Source organism: Pundamilia nyererei, unplaced genomic scaffold (genome assembly GCF_000239375.1).
Source record: "Pundamilia nyererei isolate P.nyererei 1_Seehausen unplaced genomic scaffold, PunNye1.0 scaffold00204, whole genome shotgun sequence".
Classification (NCBI taxonomy): domain Eukaryota; kingdom Metazoa; phylum Chordata; class Actinopteri; order Cichliformes; family Cichlidae; genus Pundamilia; species Pundamilia nyererei.
Window position 1 is genome coordinate 150,467 of NW_005187605.1, and position 26,198 is coordinate 176,664.

The following is a 26,198-nucleotide window of genomic DNA, read 5'->3' on the forward strand; positions in this document are numbered from 1 at the left end:
CATTTCACTGCATATTGTACTGTGTATGACTGTGTACGTGACAAATAAAATTTGAATTTGAAAATGGTTAATAAACTGGTCCGCATATACTGCTTTTCTACTCTAGCATTCAAAGTGCTTTTCATTCACCCAATTTTTTCTATGTCAAAGTGTTTTCTCTCGCAGATTCAAACTCCAGGAGCATCAGGAGCAACTCGAGGTTCATTATCTTGCCTAAGGACACTTTGGGTTAGTCAGGGATCAAACCAATAACTTTACAACTAGTAGATGCCCTGCTTCACATGCTGAGCCAAACCTCCTTTGAGTAGGATGGAAAGTTAATAACTTTCTCTTAATTGCTGTGATACCTGTTATCTCCAACTGGAGTTTTAGGTTTTTTCAAGCCAGCTAATGCAAAGAAAGCTTGGCATAGTTGAACTTCATTTGCACAATATCCCTTAGATGCTTACATCTATTTGTTTATTTATTTATTTAGTAGCTAAGTTATTTAGTAGAGACCCACTTTACACTGCACACAAAACATGTGCGTTATAAACATTAATTAAAATGATCACAGAATAAAAACACTGAATTTCTTAGGTGACAAATTTTTCATTCGTTTTTCATGATTTCATTTTTGTTTTTTAAGAACTTACACAAGCCAGAGTGCTACAGTACTGTCAAACTGTTGTCATGACAGGACATGGAATATAACTTTTAATAAAGTTTAAACACTTTATTGAAGTAAAGTTTTAGTGTAGTGCTATTTTACTGTATTTCTGTGATATGATAACATTGCACAGTTGTTGCAAATTTGTTGGCGACACTTTTAAGATGTGAATGTCCTGTTCCATTACATCCCAAATGTCTGTTTGTTCTGACTGTGGTCATAAATGGATGGCTATAGTCGGAAAGAACACTCGGATATGCTGTGGCAACTAAACAATGCTTACTGGGTACTAAAGGCAATGGAAATAGCCAAAAAATATCAACCATGCCATGCCAAAAGACCATCACCAGCACTGAATATTGCAGTACAATTTAAGACTCGTCATGGCAGGCAGCATTTTTTCCAATCTTCTGTTAACCAATTTTAGCGAGTCCTTATGAACTGTTGCCTCACTTTTTGTTCTCAGCTGGCATGTGTGGCACCTGGTGTATTCTTCTGCTGCCGTAGCCCATCTGCTTCAAGGTTTACTGTTGTGTGTGTTCAGAGATACTCTTCTGCATAACAAGTGGTTATTTGAGTTGTCTGACAATTCTCCTCTGATGTCTGACATTAAAAGTGGCATTTTTGCTCAAAGAACTGCTTTCTCATTGAATATCTGCTATTTCTTCACACTGTTCAATAGTTGCGCAGGAAATTCACAGAAGATCAGCACTTTCTGAAATACTATCAGCTTTAGCGTCACTTAAATCACCATTCCGGTCCATTCTAATGGTCAATTTTAACCTCAACAGGTCATCTTGATCATATCTACACATCTAAATGCATTCAGTGGCTGCCATGTAATTGGCTGATTAGATATTTACTTTAACAAACAGTAGAACAAGTATCTAATGAAGTGGCCAGTGAGCTTTGTGTTACACAACATTTATTTTCTAAGATTATTCTTACTTATTATTATCCACATTTAAAAATATCAGTTTTCTTAATATAAGTTATAACAGATAAATGTCTTTGCCAACTGTTGTTGTTGTTTGGCACTGTACAGATAAATTCTAAATGAATTAAAAGTTATCCCATGTACAAGTAATTTAATAACATTATAGCTATAAGTAAATAAATAAATAAATAATTTATAAATAATAGATAAATATGTGATTCTGAAAAGGCTGAATCTGCCTAATGATTATTTTTACTTTGGGTACTTTTAAGTATATTTTCTGATACACTGACGTTTGTGTTGTTAATTACGTGGAAGTTGGGAGCTGAAACTATTAATTATTCTTTTTGCAAATGTGTGTCAGGTAATGAGTTCAGTAAAACACATTAATAAATAGAAATGGTAGAGGAGCGTGTGAATAATAAAAACATTAAAGAAAATAGTTCCCACACTTGAAAAGAAAATAGATAGGTTTCAGTGTTCCCTTATCAGGCTTTTAATGCGATCGGAAAATAAGTCAGCTAAACATCCCCTTTAATTGTTCTCACATGCGAAAAAAATGCCTTGTGTCATCATTAATCGTAATTTTCCCGCTGCATTCACGAGAGGGGGAGGGAGGACCAGGAGAAAGCATGGTGTGCAAGGGAGGGAGGGAGGGAGTCCAGAAAGCCGAGGGGGAGGGATTTGAGCTAGAAAGTCAGAATAGTGCGATTCTCCAAGCTCCGTTGCGCACTTTCGAAGGACTACGCACCCGCTTCCCGCCGGCTTCAACGCAACGACGCGTCGCACTAACGATGTTGTGAATGAGAGGATGAGTGACGTCAGCGGGCGAATGTCAACAATGTAGCGACTGAGAGTAGGCGTTCCAGTCGAGTGTAACAAACAGCAGAGAAGGAGCGGCACGCCGTGCAGGATCAACACGCACACACACGCGCGCGCACACGTACACAACAAATCGTAAAATCACAGACACTGTAGCGTGTGTGTCTGTCTGTGTGTGTGTTTTAAATAAACATTCTTGTAAGTGACAAAGAACCGAGTTGCGGCAGCGAGAGAAGTCATCCATCTGCAATCAGGAGGGTTTGAGGAAACGGCAAACCGAGTCATCATGTGAAAGAACTTGTGGGAAACGGACAAAAGGGCTGGAGTACGAGCAGAATAGGACGGAAAAGGTGAGCTGGCGTGCACGTCTTTTTCCTCTCTGACCACTCTCTCTCTCGCTCTCTCTCTCTCCTTTTCTCGCTCTCTAGCTGTTCTTTTTGTTAGCTTTCAATCTTGGTCTATTGTTGATGCTCTCATAACCGAGACGCAAACTTGCATAAGTGACGCAGTGGTAGTGGGCTACTACCAACAGAGCCCCCTGCTGAGATGCATAAAAAATCTACTTTATAGGGGAAAAAAGCAGAACCGCACGCATGAATCTTGAAAGCCTGGCGCGTGGTACGAATATTGAAGCCTGTAATGTGATGGGGTGTGAACGCGGGTTCAGGAGTGAAACACAACTCTGTACCGCATCCTGTTATGCTTTGAGTCACCGCTCTCTGTGTGCTCCTCTGTACTGTTGTTTTTTTGTTTTTGTTTTTGTTTTTTTATCCAATATGGTAAAGTAGTCGGTGGTGATCCGTCAGGATGAGCTGCCACATGCAGAGTCATTAAACACCTTCCTCGTTCAATACGTGTGCATCTAGTTCATGTGGAGCTCATTAGAACTGTTACTACCGCTATTCCAGTTTATTTCACTCTGTGTGAAATCATTGTATTACTGTAGGGTCTTTACCTTAAAATATAAAGCCCATTGGGCGTTGTGATTTGGCGCTATATAAATAAAATAAACTTAACTGAAATAAGCACACCTTATCATTAATCCACATTATAACAGTCAATCCCTCGTTTGACGTTAAACCCATATTTCATTATTACATATATATATTTCTTAGTCTGCCATCATATTCGAGAATATAAAATAGGCATTTTTAAATCAAACTGCACCCTTGTGCGCGGAGCTGCATTGTCATGTGAGGAGATGCTGCAATCGCGTCTTATTCAATCTTGAGTCAGTAATGTGCTGAGATGCACCTCAGTCGATAAAAAGGGGCATTTTTAAGGTGACTCTTAAAAAAAATTGTGATCGTGGATAATATATATATAAACAGTGTAGTCTCACGTGCTGCCATGCATTACGACCTTTAAAAGATTCATGAGAATGTGCTTCGTTTGTGTTTACAGTAAGATTAGTTGGCTTCATATCGGTGGCTGCAGGCACTCGCGTTTGCATTGTTTCCCTCTGTCGTTAAAGAGACGCGTGTGTGCAGGCAGGCAGGGCTTTTTCTTAATAGTGTTTGTTTCGTCATGACTATTGTTTGATGGCCATGTGTTTGCCTCGGCAGCGGAGGAGCCTGGAATCATAAGGGAGCGGAGTGATGCTGCTATAAATGCGGTGATGCAGCATTTCGAGGAAGCATACCATCCTCTTTGTCTGATAGTGCTGATGCAAAGCAAACGGCGGAACGATCGCAGCATCATGGATGGATCCTCCATCATCATGATCAAGAACCTTTGTCATGATGCGTCGCGCATTCTTTTGAAACGCCCGAAACGCCTTGACTCCACGCAGCCGCCACAGGGATGGGTTTAAGCTGTGCCGAGAGCAGGTGCATGGGTAATAGGAGCTAATAGGATCTCACTGGTGGTGTAAAGGCAGCTGACGTGAACTCACATTTTCACAGACAACGCGCTGCTTTGGCGACGCGTGCACGGCAGTGGCACTCATGCGCAGTTTTACGCACTGAACCCTTTGTTCTCTACAGTAGCCCCCTGCCTTTCTTTTCCCAGGCATGGCAGTCCTCTGTGTACTGTGAGGAGGAGAGGGGGTGGAGTCCATACTGTAAACCTCATAGTGACTTTGTCAGCTTACGTCAAGCTTTGGTTTCTTTGCTCATTAGTATAAACAAGACACGCGAATCGCATAAAACTAATACTTTCATAATTGCGTGTCACATTTTATTGTAAGCACGATCAGTTTAATAGATCACCACTGAGAAATCTCTTTATTACATCACTCAACAATCATTAACAGCAAGAAGATTTTCAGTTCCAGCTGGTCTGTTCTCTGACCAGCGTTTAGTCTCGTGTTCTTACCATGTGGAATGATATGTGTAAACCAGTGACTGTGCATTCAGAAAAAACTACAGACTTTATAAGAACCAAAGAATTCAAGATCCTTGAATGAAATCTAGAGGAAAATTTCACAACAGCAGAGATGGTGAAATAGCTTAAAACCTTATGATGGGGCAGTGTTTGCAAAGTTTTAAAGCCATTATCATTATTATTATTATTATTATTATTATTATTATTATTATTATTATTATTATTATTATTATATTCAGCTTGTGATTCTATATTTGTAGTTTTTATGTCCCAAAAACAACTTACATTTAAGTAATGATTCATAGTAACTGCCCAGACGAGTTTTACCACAGCTAATAAGTTGCACTGCATAAGCATCAATTTATTTGTAATATATACAAATATACTTACACTAGGTGTCCGTAACAGATCAGAGCAGTAGTACAGTCACAATAGACCTGGAAGATTACAATAATGCTTATCAATTATCTGCAGCCTTACAAAACCCAGCAATAATGATTGCGATGAAAAACTACCATATCTTGTTTGTTTCTTTATTAAACTCTCTTCTAATTTTGGCAGCATCACTACACAAAATTAGAATTGTCTTGTCACACTGTAATTCCCACAGACAACAGTAAAACAGGAATATTGAATTGTTGCACAGTTATTGCATCACGTTTTGAATTTCTCTCTCCCTTCTGCCTCCTTAATTACCCCAAAAACCTGCAGCTTGAAAGTCAAACCAGTGCACAGGCTGTAGCTTGTAACCGCAAGCCTTGTTTCTACCTATTTTAATGTGCAAGTAATATATAAAATCCACCCATCTTCTTCTGTTTATTCAGGGTTGCTATTATATGATATAATACATCTGTAATAGGAACAAAAAGTACAAACTAGTCATATGTTCAGTAATATGTTTTCTGTAATGCGATGAGATGTAATCTATGATCAATTGTTACTTGTTTTATTGTAATCCTTGTTTCCATCAAATTTTGTATTCAATCCAAAAGGACTGAAAAGAGTCTGTAGAATAAATAGTGGTTAGATGGGGCTAATGTCATCACAATGCAGTACTTCTTAATTGTTCAGAGTGTGATTAAGAGCTGAAAGAACATTGTGAGGACAATGACATCACTGATGATACCTAAACCTAAACCTAATTCTGTGTTTGAGCCCAAAAAAGGAGGCACACTTGTGTACAGCCTCTTTAAAAAGTCAACAGCATGCAGCCTCATGTTGATAATGCTACATGACATGTAGGTAGATTTCTGACTGACTGAAAAGTTGTGTTTCAGGTATTTCCCACTACTGACAGTGCACAACTACAGCACAGTGTATAGATGTGGGTTAGTAAAAGCTCTGCATATTACCTATGGACAGTCAGCTCACTACAATGGCAGGTGCTTTGGGGTTAGGATTAGGAATATTCAGATGTCAAAGGGTAAATAGTTTATTTTTATATTAAGATCCCTTCCTTTCCATGGCACTAAATAGGAAATAGGAAATAAATAATAACAAAAACGAAGCAAACAGAAGGACATTGGTATCATGATGTTAAACCATTGTAAATGTTTAATTGAATAGTTGAATTAGTTTGCCATAACCCCCAAATGGCTAGATTTTTGAATTTTTGTGCTTTGCTTAAAGCTTCCAGATTTATTTTGGACTTTTAAATACTTTCTATTTTTTTTAAATCTCTATGTGCATCCAAATGAAAAATGAAGAAGGCGCTTCTGAAATCTGTTTAAAAATACATAGGACCATCTCACTGGTATTATATCAGAACATCTCACTGTGAACAGTGCTGTTCTGGGGATCTGCTCGAGTCCCTCAGGATTGTCTTCGACAGCTAAAATTCCGAATAACAACAAGTTCCTGTCATGTGACCATGAAGGGATCCTGAAGACTAAAACAGTCTAAAACATCCAGGGCTAGCGCCTCATTGTTTCTGCTGAGCCACATGTAATCATCCTGCTATTCAGCTAATTAAAAAATGACTGGAAATAAATGACTGGAGAAGGTGCTGTGTTCCAAATGAACCAAGTACTGGTGGGTTATTGATTCATGAAATTTCAGCTGGAGTAGGGCAACATGAAGTGATCAAATTCACAATATCAGCAGCCTTTTAAGGTCTATTATTTCTGATTTATGTGAAGAAAAAAGCAGATAGTGTATGCAGCAGGTCCCATCTCTCCTCTCTTTGCATCTTTAAAGTCTTCTTTGCATCACTAAGGGTATCTGAGTACCCCTGACCGGCTCAGTTGAATATCCCAAGTCACTGCCTTGGCTAGGGAAAAAAAAGATGTTGCTATTGCACTCTCAAAGGCAGGTGATTGGGCATCTGCCAGTGATGGCATAGCTGGAGAAGCACTGCTTGGAGAAATCTCAGATTCTGTACATTACAGCAAAAGCTATTGTTTCTTTCTCCTTTTCTCCCTGTTGTGATCCCTTCTTTCCCCGTGTCATGTCATGGCTGCTCATTCTTCTTCTCTTTTCCCACTTTTCTCAGTAGTAATGTGCACTGGTGTTCTCATCACTTGTGTGAAATCAGATTGCATTATACACCCAGCCCCAGCTGCCATCAGTCTGCGGCTGCAGAGTCAGGGCCTGTCTGTGTGCGTTTGACTGTTGCCAAGAAGCTAGCAAAACTAAACCACCACAGTCAAATTTCTGATTGTTTTGGTTTGTGTTTGTGCCTTTGTGTGCCTGTTAGAAACGATGGAGTAAATGACCCACCTATTTGATGACCTCTTCCCTGAGTGGAGGACTTCACCTTCTGAGCTGTGAATGAAAACTCAATTCAGTGAAGGGAAAGGAGGGAGGTTTGGTGTTTAGAAGAATGTAAAGTAGCATTCAGTAAACAAAAAGAAATCATTTAGTGTAACCTGTTTATATTAGATTATTGCAGCACTGTTACTGTTGGCACAGTTGACTCATCAGAACGAGGCTGAAAGCTGCTTTAGAGAAAACCTTGAAGTGCTCTGAACAAGGGAGGAAACTTAGCCTCAGTGTAGTAAAATGGTTGTAATATAGTAAAGTTTTCTGATTTCTGTTAAAAGACATTTCCCAACAGAGAAGTCCAAGTATATTTATAATTCATCCGTTAAACAGTACCAGTCAGAAGTTTGGACACAGTCATGCACTCATATCAATGAATGAGTCTTCAGACATTTAACTAGTACTGTATGTGTTATCTGCATTTGTAAGAACTGATTAAAGTGGCATGAGTTCAAATTATAATCATATTTAAAGTTTAATTTTCACGTTAACCTAATTCTGGAAATCTTAAATCTCAGAAACTAATCTGAGAAAATAAAAAAATAAAAAAACCTAGATTTAAACCCATTAACCTTTCCTTAACAGTCTGATTTCACCATTGATCAGTTAAAGAGTTTTGTAAAACTGTAAATTGGAAATTGTTCAATCTTATTTTCTTGTCACAGTTTGACTTTTTCAGCTCTCTCACGTACATGTGTTCCATTATCTGTCACAAGTTTAAACATAAATTGAGAATATGAGACAAAATTTACAGTTACGCCCCAGACGCCCATTTACATTACGACTCAGCTCAGAAGCAACAAGAAACTGACATTAGAGTTTTAAGAAGTGTAGTTTTATTCTAAATGACATCATAACTTAGCTAAAACAACTGGTACCCCAAAAAGACAAAACTGGTGTGTGTCTCTGTAGAGTGACCCTCAGTCTTGCCTTTATCCACACCTTACCAAATATGGTTAATTAGCAGTGAAGCCCAGGCAACCTTAAGAGAATACGGGTTGCAGAGGGACGTAACACTTACATAAACTTAGCTTCATTCACATCTTGATTCCTAAAATAACTTAGCAGTTGTTTCAAATATCAAATAGTTTCATAAAACCATTCAAAACCACAAGGATGTGTAGCAAATTCTGGGGGGAGGGAAACAGACATTTTAGTTGCAGGTTTCTTTCAGCTTTTTCCTTTTATATTTAATGGCAATTCTCAAATTTTCTTTGTAGATTTTATTAAATAATATTCCTTTTTTCCTTTTCTTGTGGAAAAGAAGTCTCATTTTGTTGCTCTCATGTAGAGACTTCACTTACGAGTGCGCCTATAGTTTGATAAAAATAGCTATGTGTTACAGTTGACGCATTCTCATTTACGCACATGTGAAACACACGCCTCCACATTTAAACAAGCTCTTTGATGAAGCTTTTGCACGCTGTTTTTCAATTCCACTGACTTGTGTGTGGTCTTTGTTTTATTTTTTCCAAGCATCACTAAATGTGAATGACATGTGCGCTACAGTGTTTCTTCCCCTGGGCCAACTGGCAAAATGGCGGCTAGAGAGCCTCATCCAGTGCTTTTGCAGCGTCTGGATATTCACCACGGTGACGATAACAGAGCCTATATGGATGCGTCCAGCTTAAACAGCTCCTCCATATAAGAATGCTGGATTTTCTCAGCATTGCTTGGGTTATTCTTAGTAAGGACTGTTGTCTGTGTGGTCCCCAGAGCCCATCCCCCTGCTGCCACCATAGAAATGCTATGCATACCATATCACATTAGAGCACTTTGTGGTGAAAATGAGGCAACGTAGACAGAGAATTTCTCTGGGGTTAGGCCCCCTCGTAGTCCTCCCGGGGAACACTGAAGCACAGAAGTAGTCTTCTGGTTGCTCTCTGGAGCTGCTGAGTCACATGTGAAGTGTATATATTCAGTATATATATACGTTGTCTTTGCTGTTTTCTTTTGACTCATCAGGATGTTCTTCATGGCAGATCTGATGATTACACTTTCGCTGTCCCAGCCTATATTTCTGGTTGACAAAACTATTTTACCTAATTTCTGTTTTGTTCCCCTGATGTTTATTAGCATACGGATTTTGTTTTTCGATTTGGCAATAAGCTTTAAAATTACCTTTGTAAACCACAAAAGGTCCATAATTTATTTACAATGTGGAGTAAAGATCCAGAATGGCTCTATAAGTACAGAATCAACCAAATAAACTTTTCTTAACATTTCTTACTAATTATTATATCTTGTAAATTCATAAAAATATACTTTTTCAACAGATATTAATGATTCACACAATGAAAACACGTCAAATGGGAGCTTCGTTATAAATATATCAGGGAAAGGAAAGCTTTAAATCTTACAAAGGCTCACTTAATTAAGCCTGAAACTATGAAATTTATCATCAGTAAATATTCCACCAAATTAAGATATTGAGCTGAACTGCTAAATAGTTAACATAGCGGCTAACAGAAAAAAAACTAGTTAATTATAATTAATTATACTTATTTTATCAATCCAGTAAAATGACCTTGCTTTGCTTTTATGTATAGTAGAAAAGAATCAGTCTGCACAATGAGCGTTAACTCATTCTTTTTCCAGCTATAAAGGTTCTTCTACACTCCTGAATTTATTGGCTGTTGACCACAAACATTTGTGGTTAGAAATATAAGGATGTCTCAATGAGACGTGTTGGTTTTGGCTGGTTATTCGTGCTCCCGCGTTAGAAGAAGAACGCTGCTGTGTGCTTTTTTCTCTGAAGCCTGAGGTCATTTAGTTCTGTGTAGCACCCTTTTATTCCACACGCTGACATCACAGGTTACACATTGAAAAGCTCGCCAGTGCTGCTGCAACACTGCCTTCCTCCTTCTGCCCAGTTATTGGTGTAACATTAAACTAGTTCCTGATAAATACTCAGGACTGCAACATTAATATGTTATTAAAACATATCTAACAGCCATTTGTTAGATGATAAACCAACCAATAGGACCTTAGGCTGTATTCAAGCATGTAAATGATTCCCGTGTTGGCAATATAGTTCAATTCAGTTCAATAATTAATATATATCTTCACGAATAATATTAATTTGGCACAAAGCACAATATAAAATAACTGTCATTTCACCTAAATGCAACGATGTAACAACACAGAAAATATCGTTGAAGATTTCTGCCAATATAATGGATATATGGTTAAATGATTATGTAAAGTTTAAGGATTCTGTGTGTATTAGTCTAATAGTTTATTATAGTGGTCTTGACCTTACAATATAAAGCGACTCAACGCAACTGTTTTTGTGATTTGGTCCTGTATGAATAAAAGTGAACTGAATTATATCAAAATGTAAATTTAAGAGGTGGCAGCACGGTGGTTAGCACTGTTGCCGCACAGCAAGAGGGTCCTGAGTTCAATTCCACCATCAGGCCGGGGTCTTTCTGTGTGGAGTTTGCATGTTCTCCCCGTGTTTGCGTGGGTTCCCTCCGGGTACTCTGGCTTCCTCCCACCGTCCAAAGACATGCAGCTTGTGGGGATAGGTTAATTGGATAATCTATATTGCCAAAATTATTTTATTCAGCTACTCACAGAATAGAATACTGACATATCAAAAGAAATATAGCAAAAAATATCTTTCCCGAAATTATGATCCCAATATGATGGGTAATCCCCGTACACTGAATTTCTTTTGTACAAAAAATATTGTTGATGAACATGGGTATCTTTGAAGCAGACGTCTGTATAGAAAATTCTAGAAGAAGATGAGTTTGGGAGGAGCCCAATCTTTTAACGAGTGCTCGCTTGCACTTGGAGACAGTTTACAGTAAACCAAATCTTCACTGATGTTGTTGAAGCAGTGGAGTGTAAAACAACAGAGCACATTCAGTATGTGGTTTGGCAAAGACGTGCAGCTGTAAAGGAGTTTGTGTTGCGGAGGAAAGAAGGCTTTAGGGGTGAGGGGGGTTCATCCTGTGAGACCAGCACAGGTGGTTAGGAGGGGGGTTGGTGTAATGGAGGGAGGGAATGGGGCTGCTGTGGGCGTGGAAGTGCAGTAATGTGCCCACTTCCTGCATCAAACCCCTGCGCAGCACTGTAAAAACCATGAGGTTACAACAAGATCAGCACAATTTGCTGCTCTTGGCCTTTTTTTTTCCAGTTAACAGCAGGCAGTCATGGCTGACTTTTTTTCTAATCATAAAAGGGAGGCGAAAAAAGAGAAAGATGAAATTATACAGCGAGAGAAACCTGAAAATTGACACGATGAAACTGAAAACGTGATGTTCACCCTATGGACGCTGCTTCCACTAATAATAAAGTAATTGAGTTCTTTTACTCCAGTTTATTTATTTATATTTATAGCACCAGAGACGCACCAACAATCAGATGACCCCCTACGAGCAAGTGCTTGGCGAGAGTGAGAAGGAAGAATTCCCATTTAACAGGAAATTCCCTCAGAACAGAACCAGGTTCAGGAAAGGGTAGCCATCTGCTGCAGCCGTTTGGGGTCAAGGGAAGGAAGACAGGACAAAAGACACACCATGGAAGAGAGCTAGAAATTACAGTAATAACAACAACAAGTAGAAGATGTAGGTAGTTTTTCATTTTTATGTATTATGCAGACTAATATTTCTCTCACTTTTTTTTTTACAATATAGTATTTGTCTGACAGCTTTGAGTTACTCGTAGCTTTACAAGTCGAAATGTGTTGATTTTTACCTTTTTCCGATAACCAGAAAGATTAAATGTTTTTGTTATGGGTTCATTTTAGAGATGTGCTCATTTCACAGGGCAGCCAGGCTACAACACATACAAACTTATGATGTTAGTAAGGTTAGGTTTGATTTAGGTTAAACTGGATAGTTCTTCTTCTTGTTCCTTTCCTAGTGTATTGTCATATACATTCTGTTATAATACTGATTGTTCATCTTAAAAGGGCCAACGTTTAAAAATATGGTAAATAAGTCAAAAACTCAGTTTTCAATATTCTTTACCAAGTTTTTAACACGTGTGATGTCATAGAGCACCGACATGCCAAAAATGAATCATCTCAGGCACAGCAGCCCCACCCACCTGCTGTTCTGACTTTCTCTTTATGAGTCTCTACAAGCTAGTCTGAAGAACGTTTCAACCCAAATTTCTTTGGCTTGAAAGGTTAATTACATTAATATCAGAGGTGGTAAAATAATTTGTTTTAGACTGGGGATGAACTGCAGGGCTGCACCAAAGCCCAGTGTAAGATAAAGGATGATTTACAACTATGAATCATGCAAAGCAAACCTGGTGGAGTCTGAGAAAATAAGAAAACATGCTAAAATTTCTTTTGTTTACTAACTGTTCTGATTTTGTAATAAAAAAAAACAAACAATGCAAAAATCATTATCACTCCCTACTTGTGACACAGTATAATCCAGGGTAACTAGAGGAAATGACCTCAACGTAAGCGGATGTCGACATCTGATAGTCTGCCGTTCCTCGTTGTTGAAAAGTTTAAAAAAAAAAAAGTCTAAAAAATAGTCTATGCGACATCCAGAAAAGTTAAATAATGGCAAAAAAAATTTTTCCACACGAGTATAAGCTCTGGTTAGTCTGTTCTCCAAGCCTCAGCATCAATGACCCAAATGAATTGTAAACCAGCAAGGCAAACCAGAAGTGGGTATGATTTGAGTTCACGGTCCAGGTGTCAGTGGTTGTCCACTTGTGTCTCCCCATGGTCTACAGTGAGTAAGCAGGCACCAGCTGTATACCTGCAGCAGTCACATGCTCCTGCCTGCAGTCCACCAGCCAGACTCTGTCATTAAGGACAGATGGCAAAAGGTCAGCCAGGCAGAGCTGTTCCACGGTTGAGTCACAACACAACATCTTCTTGTCATCATCATCATCATCAACACAGTTCATCAGCATGTCAACACAACACAACACACATTAAATGCTTCCCCACAGATTAAAAAAATGGATATTATTCTTAATAAGAATATGTTCCTCTGTTACTGGAAAGAGTTCATTTCGATGGTCAGACGTCACATAAATTTTTCTTGACTGGTTTCTTGCAGTCATGCAGTTTTGAAGCAACCATACCAGCTTGATTGTGTGCGATATACGTGTGAGTGTCTACATGCCTAGGGCTTTTTGGTGTAAAAAAAAATTCACTGTAATTCCTTTTACAGGTAATATCGATGTATATAGCAATATGAATCAAATGACTGTTTCTGCGCAGCGCAAAGGTTCCTTTTTACTCCTGACAGGTGAAAATATGAGTTCAGTATGAGTTTGTTAATAAGGATTTTTAAATTTTTTAGTTTTTAATTTATATATTTTTTAACATTAATTTGTTGAGCATATCAACAGTATATGCTGTTCTCTTTCTATTTTTATTAAATTACTGTAAATGATGATTTTTAAAAACTTTTTTAATTGAGTCGGTCAACACTTTGTGCCATCTTCTAGCTGCACACATTTATGTGAAATGCTGCGTGTTCGTGTGTTACTTAAATTTTTAGTCTAATTTAATGTTGACATATTTTCTTTGGTGCTCCTGTGTCTTCTCCTGACTAATCCTGGTCAGATGTTCAGTCCTTTTGTCTTTATTGAATATCATTATTTTACGCAATGACTAGAGAATAATAATATAAATTAAACGACATCCTGGCGGCTTTTCAGTTCTGCAGGTGTTTCTTTCCAGCTTTTCAGAGGTTAAGTGAGAGGCAAAACTCAGGGGAGCCCTAATGGAGACGGTGCTGCACGTTTTTAAAGTTACATAGATTTTCCCATGAAAAGCAGAGAAGATGTCTGAGAAACAAAAGTAGAGGACAGAGTAACTGTGGGATAGTGAGAGCAGCTGAATGAAAGGCTGTAAAGCAGTTAGCAATTTAGATGGATTATAGTAACAAATTGGCTAATCTCTCGTTCTCTGCTCTGTGCACAATCATTATCATATTTATGTGACAAACACACTTGGCCATGCTAAGAAAAAAAGTTTTCTCAATTGATGTGAACGTGAAAGTGAAAAATTTTACAGGCACGGTGCCTTTAACTCTTACAGCCAGGACATTACCATTTAACACAGCCAGTGGGTTTTAGCAGCTGTGTGATGGCAGCAATGTGACTCTGGTTAGTTTGTAATGTGACATTATCAAAGAGTCAGAAATCCTCTTCTTCCCATCAGTTGGCCAGGGTTTGCTCGATTTGGCACGTTATTCGAAGATCTCAGAACTATTATATGTGATTGCAGCTAATGAGTAGTTTTACTATCAGTACAGTTGTATTATTTTATTAAAATTAAAAAGCAATAGGAATTAGTGTTTGTTAAATGAAATTATATAATATGAAGTGTTTAATAGTAAAACCAGATAAAATAATGAAATAATGAAGGATGCAATATAAAATTGCTGTGCTGGTGACATAAAACCACTGCAGTATAAAAACAAACGTACTGTTTTAATGATGTGAAGCAGAAACAGAAAATTCTGAATCAAGATTTTTTTTACATTTTAAACATTGTAAAACATGTATTGTGGAAATGGGGGTGAACCAATTTTTGCAGTATTTGTCATGCAGATTATTATCTACCTGTTGGCAAAAGGGGTGAAATTTTGCAATTTTACTGAATTTGCGCAGCATGATGAAGAGCTGAAAGACTCTTCTTAAAGATGTTTTTTTTCCTGGCACAAATGAAAGCACGGCAAGAGCAGAACAAACATAAAACCTGGAGTGATTATTAAATAGCCAAACCAAAGGCTGAAAATCCATATACTTTAATTAATTATTAAATATTTGAGGAAACTGCTTACTTTAAAAAAAAAAAAAAATCTGTGAGCTGCTATTATTTTCTCAGCATTAGTAAAATAAGGATTTCATGTAGTTTACATAACCGAGGTTTTACATCAGTCAGGCAAAAAAAAAAAAAGTAATATATGATTTGTTTGTGTACTTTGCCCTGTGAGACCCAACCCATCAAAAAATAGCCAGAAAATTCAGATTTTGGGGAACTTAGATTTTGTTAACCCTTATAACAAAATCCACAAAATTTTTGCTATATCATGTTGTGTATGATATATTTTTGTTATATATTTATTATATGTTTTTTGTATCGCTTTTGATACATTGGATGTTTTAGCAACTTTTTGTTAATAACAATGTTAATTTTAGACAAAAAAAAAAGTTTTGTCCATAACATTATGGCAAGTATTTATCACGCTGATGAGATAGAGGTCTCAGAAATTCATGTATCAAATATGATACAAAGGGGATTATAGGGTTAAGCGCTTTGCCCAAATAGTAATGAAAGGAAAAATCAAAAGTTCATTTGTTCATCATCTAAAGTTTTCCTGTTTGTGGTTTAATTTGTAAAAGTACGCTTTCTTTTACTTTGATTTTTGCAATAAATTTTGTTTATTATTATAAATCCTGAAAAACTAAACTTGTGCTTAATTAACAGATTTCTTGACTTCTCTTGAATTTTCTCGTATTAAAACAGGTTTTTTTTGCAACATTCTAAAAAAAGCTTTCTTGTAAATGTGCCATTGTGTCCAACATTTTGTGAATAGTCTCTGTTTCTGTAATCTTTGTATCCGAAGTGTGTGTGACGTGACAATGGTGCACATGTTTGCGTAGAAAGAAAAAATGAGTAATTGTGGATGATAGGAGGGTCTGTCTTCATGCTGCAGGGACGCCCTCCCCACGCTCCACCAACCTGCCAATCATCTCTCTGACCTCGCACCTTTCTAACTGATAGTGATGTAGATGTGTCCGTCTGCTGCTCGTGGATAAATGATCACTAATCAGCCAAAGAAGATGAAGGACAATTTTGTAAGTAGAACTGTTACCATACACGCTCACCTTTTGGTTTTATATGTCAAAACATGATTTTCTGCTGGCAGGAAGGCTGTTTTTTCCTGTTGTGGTTAAGCTGCTGAAGCCGAGGCAAACATTTGTCATAGTGATACACACAAAAACAAAACTTCAGGCGGAGCTGTTTTGTAGTTGTTTATGTTTACTTCCTACCTTTTTTATATTCAATAGATCATTTAGAGTCTCAAAAGCAAAAAGAAACACAACAAAAACATACGTCTAGCCCTTGAACACAGAGTTTTTGGACTCAAAAACCGAAAACCTTGCTTTAAATCAGACCGTTCAGAAAGGCTTACGAACTGCCTTGACGTTCTCAAACAAGAAAACCACACGGTTCAAAACTAATAAATTCTTTACAATGTTCATATTTCCATTTATAACAAACTATTGCAAAGGAAATGCAGCTTCCTTCTCTGACTTCCTTTGCAGGTGGTAGAGTAGCAGCTGTAGAAGATTTAATATTCAGTGATAATTAATCCAACTTTTTCTCCTGTGCTGGAGTCGGTCTTTCAACGATCGTTATGATCACTCCGGTTATAAAATAAGTCAAAGAAACCTCTACTTTAACCTTGTTCTCGCAAATTTGATTTATGTCCAATTTCCCTCTCAATACATGCTTGTTAGAAGGGAAACGGTAACTCTGAAGTGACATGTTGCAGCTCTCACGTGCTTTGCGTATGAACATAAAGACGGAACAATTATGCCAGTTTGTCTTCACAATCTTCAAGCAAATGCAAATGTGTTCTTTGAGTGTCATTGGTTAGTGTAAATGGTGGCATTAAAGCTGCTATAGTAATAGTACAGACTGTCAGAGGGCTCAGCCCAGACCACGTGGAGCTCTGGCATCTGTTTCACACCCTGAGAATACTTTTACTTTTGGCAGCAGTGACATGCTTCCCTGGCCTGGACCTCCTGCTGTAAATCATTTGACGATGAAAATCTAGCTAAAATAAGTGTACTCTGTATCCTTAGTACTGCTTCCTTATGTTTCTATAGCGCAACATACCTAACCCCAAACTACGTCCTATCGACATACCGCCAAATTGGGTGGTAGTTCACAGCCATCACTCTGTATGACTGGGTGAATGAGGCAATGCTGGATAAATCCTTTTTTTTTTTTTTTTACAAATTCCAGCCACTGAGGCATTATTACCTGCAAGATATGATGCAGTAGTTAGTGCTGTCCTTTGCAGAAAAACACAAGCCACGCCAGGTTTGAACCTTGTTCAAACTCCAGCTTGGGTTGCAGTTCAAAGATATGCATGTCATTCAGTAATTCTAAACTGGCCATGGATGTGAGGTACGCAAAGTACTAGTAAAAACTGAGTGGCTCAAAAGAATAGAAAAGTGCTATACCCTAACCCTCTACTAATGTCATTCTGTACTCTAATGGCTGAAGTCTTAGCATTCAGAAAAGAGAAAGTAAAGATAACTGACAGACGTGAAAAACATATTTTCTTAGGATTTTTTCTTTTCTTTTGTTGTGTGTGTGTGTGTGACTTTATTTCAGACAGCTTAAGTTATCGTTAGTGATTTTTAAAAGATGGCTGTATATTGTGGTTTTGTTAGTGTGTTTTCCCCACGGTAGCCTGATATATACCAATTGGAAGGTCAGTGGATCGATCATATTCTTGGGTCAGATACTGAACCCCGAGTCTCTTGCGAGATCCATCCATAAGAGTTTGAGTTTCTATGTGAATATTAGAAAGCACTTAGGCATGGATAAATGCACTTTATATAACTAGCTGAATGAGACGTGCACTATAAAGCAATTCTCAACTGTAAAAGTACCATATATACTTTTGAACCTTACGCTACTCTGTAACAAACAGTGCCGAGGTCACATCTGGATCTAACACAATTAGATTAGCTTACCCCTCTACAATGCACTTCTGACTCAGCAGATGTTTCACAGCACGCATTTTGACTTGTCACAGCAGTTCAAGGCGCAGTTGTGCATTTACTACTACGCTACATTAAAACTAAAGGCGCTCCTTTCAGCTGGATTTGTTCCAAAGTCCTAAATGTGTGACACCATTTTCCCTGTAGGTCCAAATGTCTAGCACGCAAAAAGGAGGAAGACTAATACAAACTGAACTGCACAATCTTTGCAAAGGTCAAGTGTCATAAAATGAGCTACAGCTGAAACAGCTTCAAGGATACATCAGTGCTATTTCACAGGGTTTTAACCTAATGTAAAATTGGGATGGTGCTTTTTTCCTCAACTGCAGCAACACGGTTCCAACCCTAACTCTAAACCTGACCGTGTTACCCCAACCAGAGACCCTTCCAACACTATTTGGAAAATCCATGCACTAAAGCTAAAATGCAGTTCATCCTTAATATGGGAAAGCATGTCATAACAATTGATATTTTAGCTGCCATAGCCAGTTCTAATCCAGATACAAAGTTTTGTCATGCATGTGTTTTAGAAAGCAGGACTAATCCCAGCATGTAATTCACACATGACCCATGTCTGGGCTTTAAGTGCCACAACTTGCTGCCTGGGTTTGTGTGAGGCCCCTCTGAAGTATCTGCACTCAACTGTACAGCCCTGTCTGCTTCCAGTGATGCACCTCCCCATCCCCAGCCTGGCACTACGAGTGAAAGAGGCTATTGTTCCTAACACTCTGAGGCATGTAGCATGCACTTATGACACCAAGTGGGAGAAATTGTTCCCATTATACCCCTGGAATGTCTTTGAATCAATCAAGTTTGTATGAATACATGCTGCTCTTTAGCAGTTACAAAGAAATGGTGCCTATTAAATGGTGAAATTAACAAAAGGCAACTTTTTCTGTGCAAAAACTATTATAAAGAAAACAGTAGTGCAACTTTTGAATCAAAAGCAAAACGCTGTTTAATCTCCCTCTTCATGGACCATTTTTCATCCATACCCTGACCTGGAGCAGAGACCACATTCAGATATTCTGAATTAAGATGACTGGTAACATTGTACAAGAAAACAATTGATATTTGGGCATTCTTTCTCCTGAATTCCCTCCTTTTCTTACTAAGCTTTAGTGATGTGTATCAAAGCACAGCTGGGAAAATTTGCTGCTCCGCTCATGGATATTTCTGTGAAGATGTAATTGTTTCTTTTTTTTTAGTAGTATGGCTGTGCAGTGGAATTCAAAACAGAAAGTAGAGTTCTCAGTTTTCTCAGGCAGATCATTTATTCTTCACATACCATAAGGCTCTGAATCCTCAAAACAGAGCATTCTTGGCTTTGACCTGCGTGAGAACGTTTGATTCTGCTAGTTCTGGTGCAAAAAACAATAAGAACAGCAAAACCGTTTCAAAAAAATCTTAGGACACTTCACTACAGTTACTCAAAGGCTACGTTCACACTGCAGGCGAAAGCGGATCAAATCCAACTTTTTTGACCCGATCCGATATTTTCAAATCCAACCCAGGTCACTTTCGTGTGTGGTACTGAAGCCGATACATATCTGACGCTTTAGAAAGCGACTGCTGTTTGAATGGTCATGTCGCATTAAATCCGTCTTTTACGTCACTGACACAAGACAGATCCCAATTATCAGCGCCAGAGAAGCGCCCGGGAAGACATCGTGAACGCTTCCTGGCCACCCAGTGTACATGTAACTGTTGGGAAGACAACGTTGGAGAAACATGAACATTTTATTTGTACAGTATAATCTGCAGATTCTGACAGAAATCTGCAACTATCCTTTGAAGCACCGCTCCTCTCTAAAACAGCAATAAGGATCATTATTAGGCCATATGTAAATAACAAAATAACTTTATAACTTAAAGCAAAATTGGGAAACGTAAAGTCCGAAACAAGTCTTTATATTAAGGGCCGTCAGTTAAACAATACTGTTTGGTCTGGGTCTAAACAGAGGCGTTGTGTGTGACATCTTCTTTTGCGCATGCGGGCCGCTTTGAGCGTTCACACTAGAGCGCGTTTGCTGTCACATTTTATTTGTAGTGTGAACAAGCAGACAAAAAGATCGGATTTGATCAAAAAATCGGAATTGAGCATTAAGACCTGCAGTGTGAACGTAGCCAAAGTGTAAACCAAGAGCACTATGCAGGGGTCATGAAATACAGCTCTATTTCCGTCAGCAGGCTATTTTTAACCCTGCTGTATCATGTATCCCTTCTTGCCATTTTGTTCCTTTGTTGAGTTGGGAGGGATAGCATGGCAGGCTAGGTAAGGTAGAACCTGTTAGTGTGTATGTGAGGGAGAGATGTGATCTGTTGCACGGGTTGAAAATGTTCTGTCACTAACTCATTAGCCCGATCTGCCTATGTTGGTACTTACTGCTTTCACTGCATCTGCATTTGTGGTCTTTGATAGGATCCAGATGTCTGTCTGGAACACAATACAGTCCTTGTACAAGCTTTACACACGGCCATACATATAGCAAATAGAAGAAATACTGAAGAGCAACCCATATAATGTGTCAGTTTAATTCATTTATAAATGCTTCAAAAGTTACCAACTCACTTATGTGCAATGCTGAGTGCATTATTGGTGGCAGTCTAGGCCTATTGTATTGGTAACTTTAAATTCAGCTCTGAATTTAAAAGAGAGCCAATGAAGAGAAGCTAATATGGGAGAAATATCACCTCTCATAGTAGAGCTGGGCGATATATCGAGTTTTTAAAAAATATCGATATATTTTTATACGAGATATAAGATGTGACAATATCGTTTATATCGATATAGTCTATGTTACGTTATAATTATACTTGTGGAGCCGCAAGTTTGCCTCTCTTTCGTCCACTTTCGTCTTTACGCAATGTTACTCGGCCTCGCCTCTCCTTCACTGAACACAACTCCCCCTCCTCCCCCATCGCTTCACCTGCAGGAAGATGGACACGGCAAATCTCCGTTAACGAGTTACTGCGCATCGCCCCGTGCGTGGGGCTGGACGACGTCAACGTGTTAGCTAGCTAACCACGCTAACGAGCTAACCACGCTAATGCCATGCAGCCCAGAGGGGCTGCACGGACTAAAATCCTTTCATTTTCTCAAAAGTTGACAGCGCGCCTTATGTATGAATTCTGGTTGTGCTTGATGGCCGCGAACCGATTTTATGTGGAACACGGCGCTCAGCAATCTGTCAAAAAATGTTTTAGTACGACTTTGATAAGCTACGGAACTGCACCGCTTGATGAGCCTCGCGGAGTGATACTTACTGTGCTTCAACGTAATATTACCCTACTGTGTATAAGGACCATAAATGGCACCTGTTAAGAGACGTGGTTGCGAAGCGGATTTCAAACTCCAGGCTGTCAGTCACGCAGTACAAGTTGGGAACAGAGCAGCTGTGAAATCTGTCTTTGTTATTGTGCTCAGCGTCTTTTAGTTTACATTTTGACTGCACAATTGTGAGCTTTTTGTTATGCACAAAAACAACATTGTTTTCTTTTATTTATGGAGCGTTATTATTTAATAAATGCTCATAATTTATTTTTGAGTAAATTTTATGTACATCTGCTCTATGTTAATAAAAGTGCCTGTGTGACATCTGGGACACAGCTTTGACTAAGAACTCTCTTTTTGTTCTTACTTTATGACTTAAAAAAAAAATAAATCGAGATATATCTTATATCGCCATCCAGCTAAAAAATATCGAGATATGAATTTTGGGTCATATCGCCCAGCCCTATCTCATAGGGTTCACTGTCAGAGACCCTAAGAAAATCATCCGTAACCTTCTCTAGTGCTGTTTCTGAATGGTGATAAATTCTGAATCCTGACTAAAACTCTTGAAATAAACCATTTGCAGATCATTTAGCTGTTTTATAACTACTCTTTCAAGAAGGAGGAAGGAAGGTTAAAGATTAGCATATAATTAGCTAAGAAATCCAGTCAGAACTGAGATTATCTGCTTGTTTGTCCTCTAATTAAGGCTTGTCAGATCTAATATAATGATGGTTGTTAATTGTAAACCCACTACAGAGCAAACAGGAACTCCTTGTTGTATCCAACTCTTAATACTCTATTTTTTAATGTTTTCTCTTGATAATAACAGTCTACAGCACACTGGCAGCATTTGTGAATAGCTGTTCTGTAAATGGTGACATTGCATTGCTGTACAGGCAAAGCACTGAGACAAATAAAAACTGAAAAATGTTGTTAAAGGGTTGATAAAAAAAAAAAGTAGTAGTAGTAAGTGATCAGGGCTTCTCCCTGAGTTAAAAGCCTGCAGGCTTGCCTGCTTTGGTTTCAGTTATGATCCTTCTATCTTCTCCTTTTTGCTCTGATTTTTCTGCTGTTAAGAATGTGGCAGGGGAATGTGCGTGGGATGGGGTAACAGAGGGGAGCTCAGGAATTCCCACTGACTTGGTTCATCTTGTATTAGCTATGCTTCTTGGGCTGTTGTGTTTGTTTTGTTTGTGAAATCCAGCGCTCTCGCCACCATGCAAACGTTCCTTGTTTTTTAAGCACCACGAACCTGGAGATGTTGCATGATGTGGCTTCTTGGTTAACAGTGCTGCACTACTGAGTTCATTCATCTCGAGGGCCCCTTTCTTTCTTTTATTTTTAGCCAAAATCCATCAGGCCTGACAAGTTGAGGGCAGCACTCCAGGTCTCTTCCACAAACTAAGTCTTCTCCTCCCCTCTTAGGAAAAATGCTCTGGACAGCCCTGCTCCAAGGTTGGGCTTTTGTTGAGTCATGTGAGATCGTGTACACAGAAACACACAAGAGGTGGGGCTGAACATGGAGGGGGGCTTTGGAGAGTTGAAGCCAGGGGCAGCAGGAGAAGCTAAAATCTGATCACAGGCCACCAGACAGCAGAATATGCTGGAGCTAGCTTTGTATAAGGTAATGTCTAGCGAGTGTGTTGGGGTGGGACAAGTGCACAGATTTATTTTAATACACAGCTGGCCCTGCCAGCGGGGGGAGGGGTGTTGAGTCTGCCAGCTTATCCCAGGACCACTGTCACACTTTGGACAAGACAGGACATTTTAGTAGGCAAACCCACCACTGGCAACAAAAACACAGTGAAAAGAGGCAAGTTTGAGGCAGAGTTTGACCTTTTAATCTGCATGATCAGACTGGATTGCTTTTACCATGTGCCGAATGCTCTTTGCACTTGTTCTTCTCATGCTGTCTTCGCACAGCTAGAATAGCCCCTGTATCAGATGTCATTGTGTTCACTGCACTACAGGAAGGTCTGGATTTGGTGCTAATGTCATTACTGATTATGCGTATAGTTCAAATTGCTTATCATTTCCCTTTGTCAATTTTCCTGATCATTTTTTGCATGAAAAAAAGTATGTAGGGTTTATATAAAAGATAAACACATCCATGTCACCCATTTGTTTCTGGAACCTGCATAGTGAAACCATAGTGTTATGTTTTTGGAAACACCATGTTGGTCTGTTGGAGCTAGAAGTTACCATATTTTGACAGGGTAGTGAGCTGGATTAAAAAACTGTACTGCAATGCGCACATATACAGTGGGGGAAATAATCATTGATCCCCTTTTTTTGCTCACTTACACAGAAATAAGCACTCTTTAATTTTTATGTTAAAGAGGAGAGACAGAATATGAAAACAGAAATCCAGAAAAAAAGCACATTACATAAAAGGTATACATTAATTTGCATATCATGAAGTGAAATAATATTTGATCTCTACAACCCAGCTAGAATTCCATTCCCACAATTTAGCCATGGACGCACAGATTACAATCAATCAATCAAGCACAGCTCTCAAAGGACATCATGCACAATATTATAGACTGCAATCGGCTACAAGAAGCAAGAAGCTTGGTACGAATTATAACATGACTATCAATCATCCTCAGTTTAGAGGTCGAGCCGAGAGCCGAGATCTTCTGTTTTACTGTGTTATTTTCTTTGTTCAGCAGGAGATCAAAAAAATTTTTTTCCTTTTCTACAATTCATGCAAAGGAACAGTCACCAAAACTGAAGCACCACGTTCTTGGGTGCTCTGTACCTCAGAGCATGTGATCTGAGTAACAGTGTTCTAGCAAAGCATTAGCAGCTAGTTCCTAAAGTTCTTTGGTTTTTGATCAGAAACCTACAACACAAATGGGATTCCCATTTCCTAACAGCCTCAGCTTTAAAAAAGGGGTATCGGGGATAAGAATTTAAAGCACCACTGTGTCTCAGAGCTTGCAGAGGTGCTACTGTTGCTCCGGTGTTTTAAACAAGTCAAAAGAACAGGCGTACCTATTATGCAGCAATATTGCATCTAAGGTAATTTTGAAGTTGAATTGTCACTGGATGCTTCTATCAGGTTGACTTAATGTTTGGTAGCTGGGACAGTACATTTATAGATTAACTTCCTTCCTGTGCACTATTACCTTAACAGGAAGAGGCCGTGGCTTTTTACTTAGTAGGTATTATCTGATGTGGATGGATTTAAAGTGTTTAGAGGACATTCGGTGGGTTAATAAAAATCTGCATTGCTCTCACTGGATATAAATCAGCACAGTCTGTCTTTGGAAGGATGTCAGAAACAAGGCTGCAATTCATTCCAGCCCACCTTGAGCAACAAAGGTCACTCAAGAGGAGAGTTAATGAGCAAACTCACAGTGCAACTTTAAGGAGTCCTGAGCAAGATTTTTATTTAAATTCGATTGCTGACTGTCGTATCCTTAAGTTGTCATATGGTGTTTTTTGTGTGTTTTTTTGTTGGGGGTTTTTTTGCCTTTGAAAACCCGAGCAAGTTACAAGTGGAGCATTTAGAAACTTGGTGGGCAGTCAATAATTGTTGAATCATTAATATGACTCTGAGGCATAAGCTGCAATTAATGATTCATTTCATAGCTGAATAATTAGTTGTTGTTTTTTAATAGCAAAACCTAACATTTAAGAAGGTGTAGTACATTTATACCTAATAAACTGCATAAACACTTATTTAGATTTGAATATTATAATGGTATGTGGTAGATGATTACATAGTTAGGTATGTACCCACTCATGTCTCTAGAATGGTTTAGTCCCAAAATTTATGGTACGTCACAGTAACAAGTGCAGCAGAGAACAGTAGAGAACTTTAAAAATTTACGAAAATACGAAAAAGGTTTTTCGTATTTTATAGTGCACCCCTGTGTCTGTGATGTCAACCCACACTGTCAATTCTGTTCATAGAAAATATAAACAAAGAAGGCATGACACTAACCCCAACATCAGCGCATGTTCATGCTGATAGGCCACCAGCTATGGAGCTTTTCTCTTCAGTGTGATTATTTCATTTGCTTTTTCCTCTTTCTGCTGTAGATTGCTCAGCTATGTGAACAAATATCTTTATCAAAGTTCACTGATGAAATTTGTTCATAATAAGTTTATATTGCGCTATAGGGAAGATAAGGCACTGCTTCAAATCAACATTGTAAAATTCCCAGTTAACTAAAATGGAAATTGACTCTCTGAAGGGAAATGGTTCTTCAGAGTTGGGGAAAGAATGTTGTTTTCTTCTAAACTATTGATGCATACAAATCCCAAATTCCAACTGTGTTGTCAAGACTATAGGCTGAGAGGATGGCTCTGGAAGCTTTAGCATGTGTTTGTGCTTTGACCATGGAAATAATGGGAACAACAGAGATGGAAAAAAAAGCAGAATTTATTTTCTGTAAAGTAAAGTTTACTTACCTTCTGACACAGAATGGAAAATGAGCCCTCTGAAAAATAGTCTGTAACGTGGTGAAAGTTGGGGTCATTGTTCTGTCAGTTCATTTCTGTACTGCAGGCCTTGGCTCTGAGGACCTATCACCATGGAAACCATTATGTGGGACAACTGGCAGCAGAGCACTTTACAGATCTCCTTGGAATATATTACTAGATGCAAAGGCCTAACTCTTCTCACCTTCAGCCTCTTGTTATTGTCTCTGAGCTAGTTTACTTCAGGCAGTTTT

The 26,198-nt window shown here is 38.6% G+C and overlaps 1 protein-coding gene across 2 annotated transcripts in view; it reads left to right on the plus strand.

Annotated features, from left to right (window-relative positions):
* The first annotated feature begins 2,465 nt into the window (after positions 1–2,465).
* bach2b (BTB and CNC homology 1, basic leucine zipper transcription factor 2b) overlaps positions 2,466–26,198 on the plus strand; it is a 93,602-nt gene continuing 69,869 nt past the window's right edge. The window contains exons 1-2 of one of the 2 annotated variants that reach the window (XM_005747763.1): positions 2,466–2,758; positions 16,148–16,289. In XM_005747763.1, coding sequence (XP_005747820.1) covers positions 16,251–16,289 — 39 coding nt within the window. In that variant the 5' untranslated portion in view covers positions 2,466–2,758; positions 16,148–16,250. The remainder of the gene's footprint in view (positions 2,759–16,147; positions 16,290–26,198) is intronic. The other variant, XM_005747764.1, reaches the window with a different exon arrangement.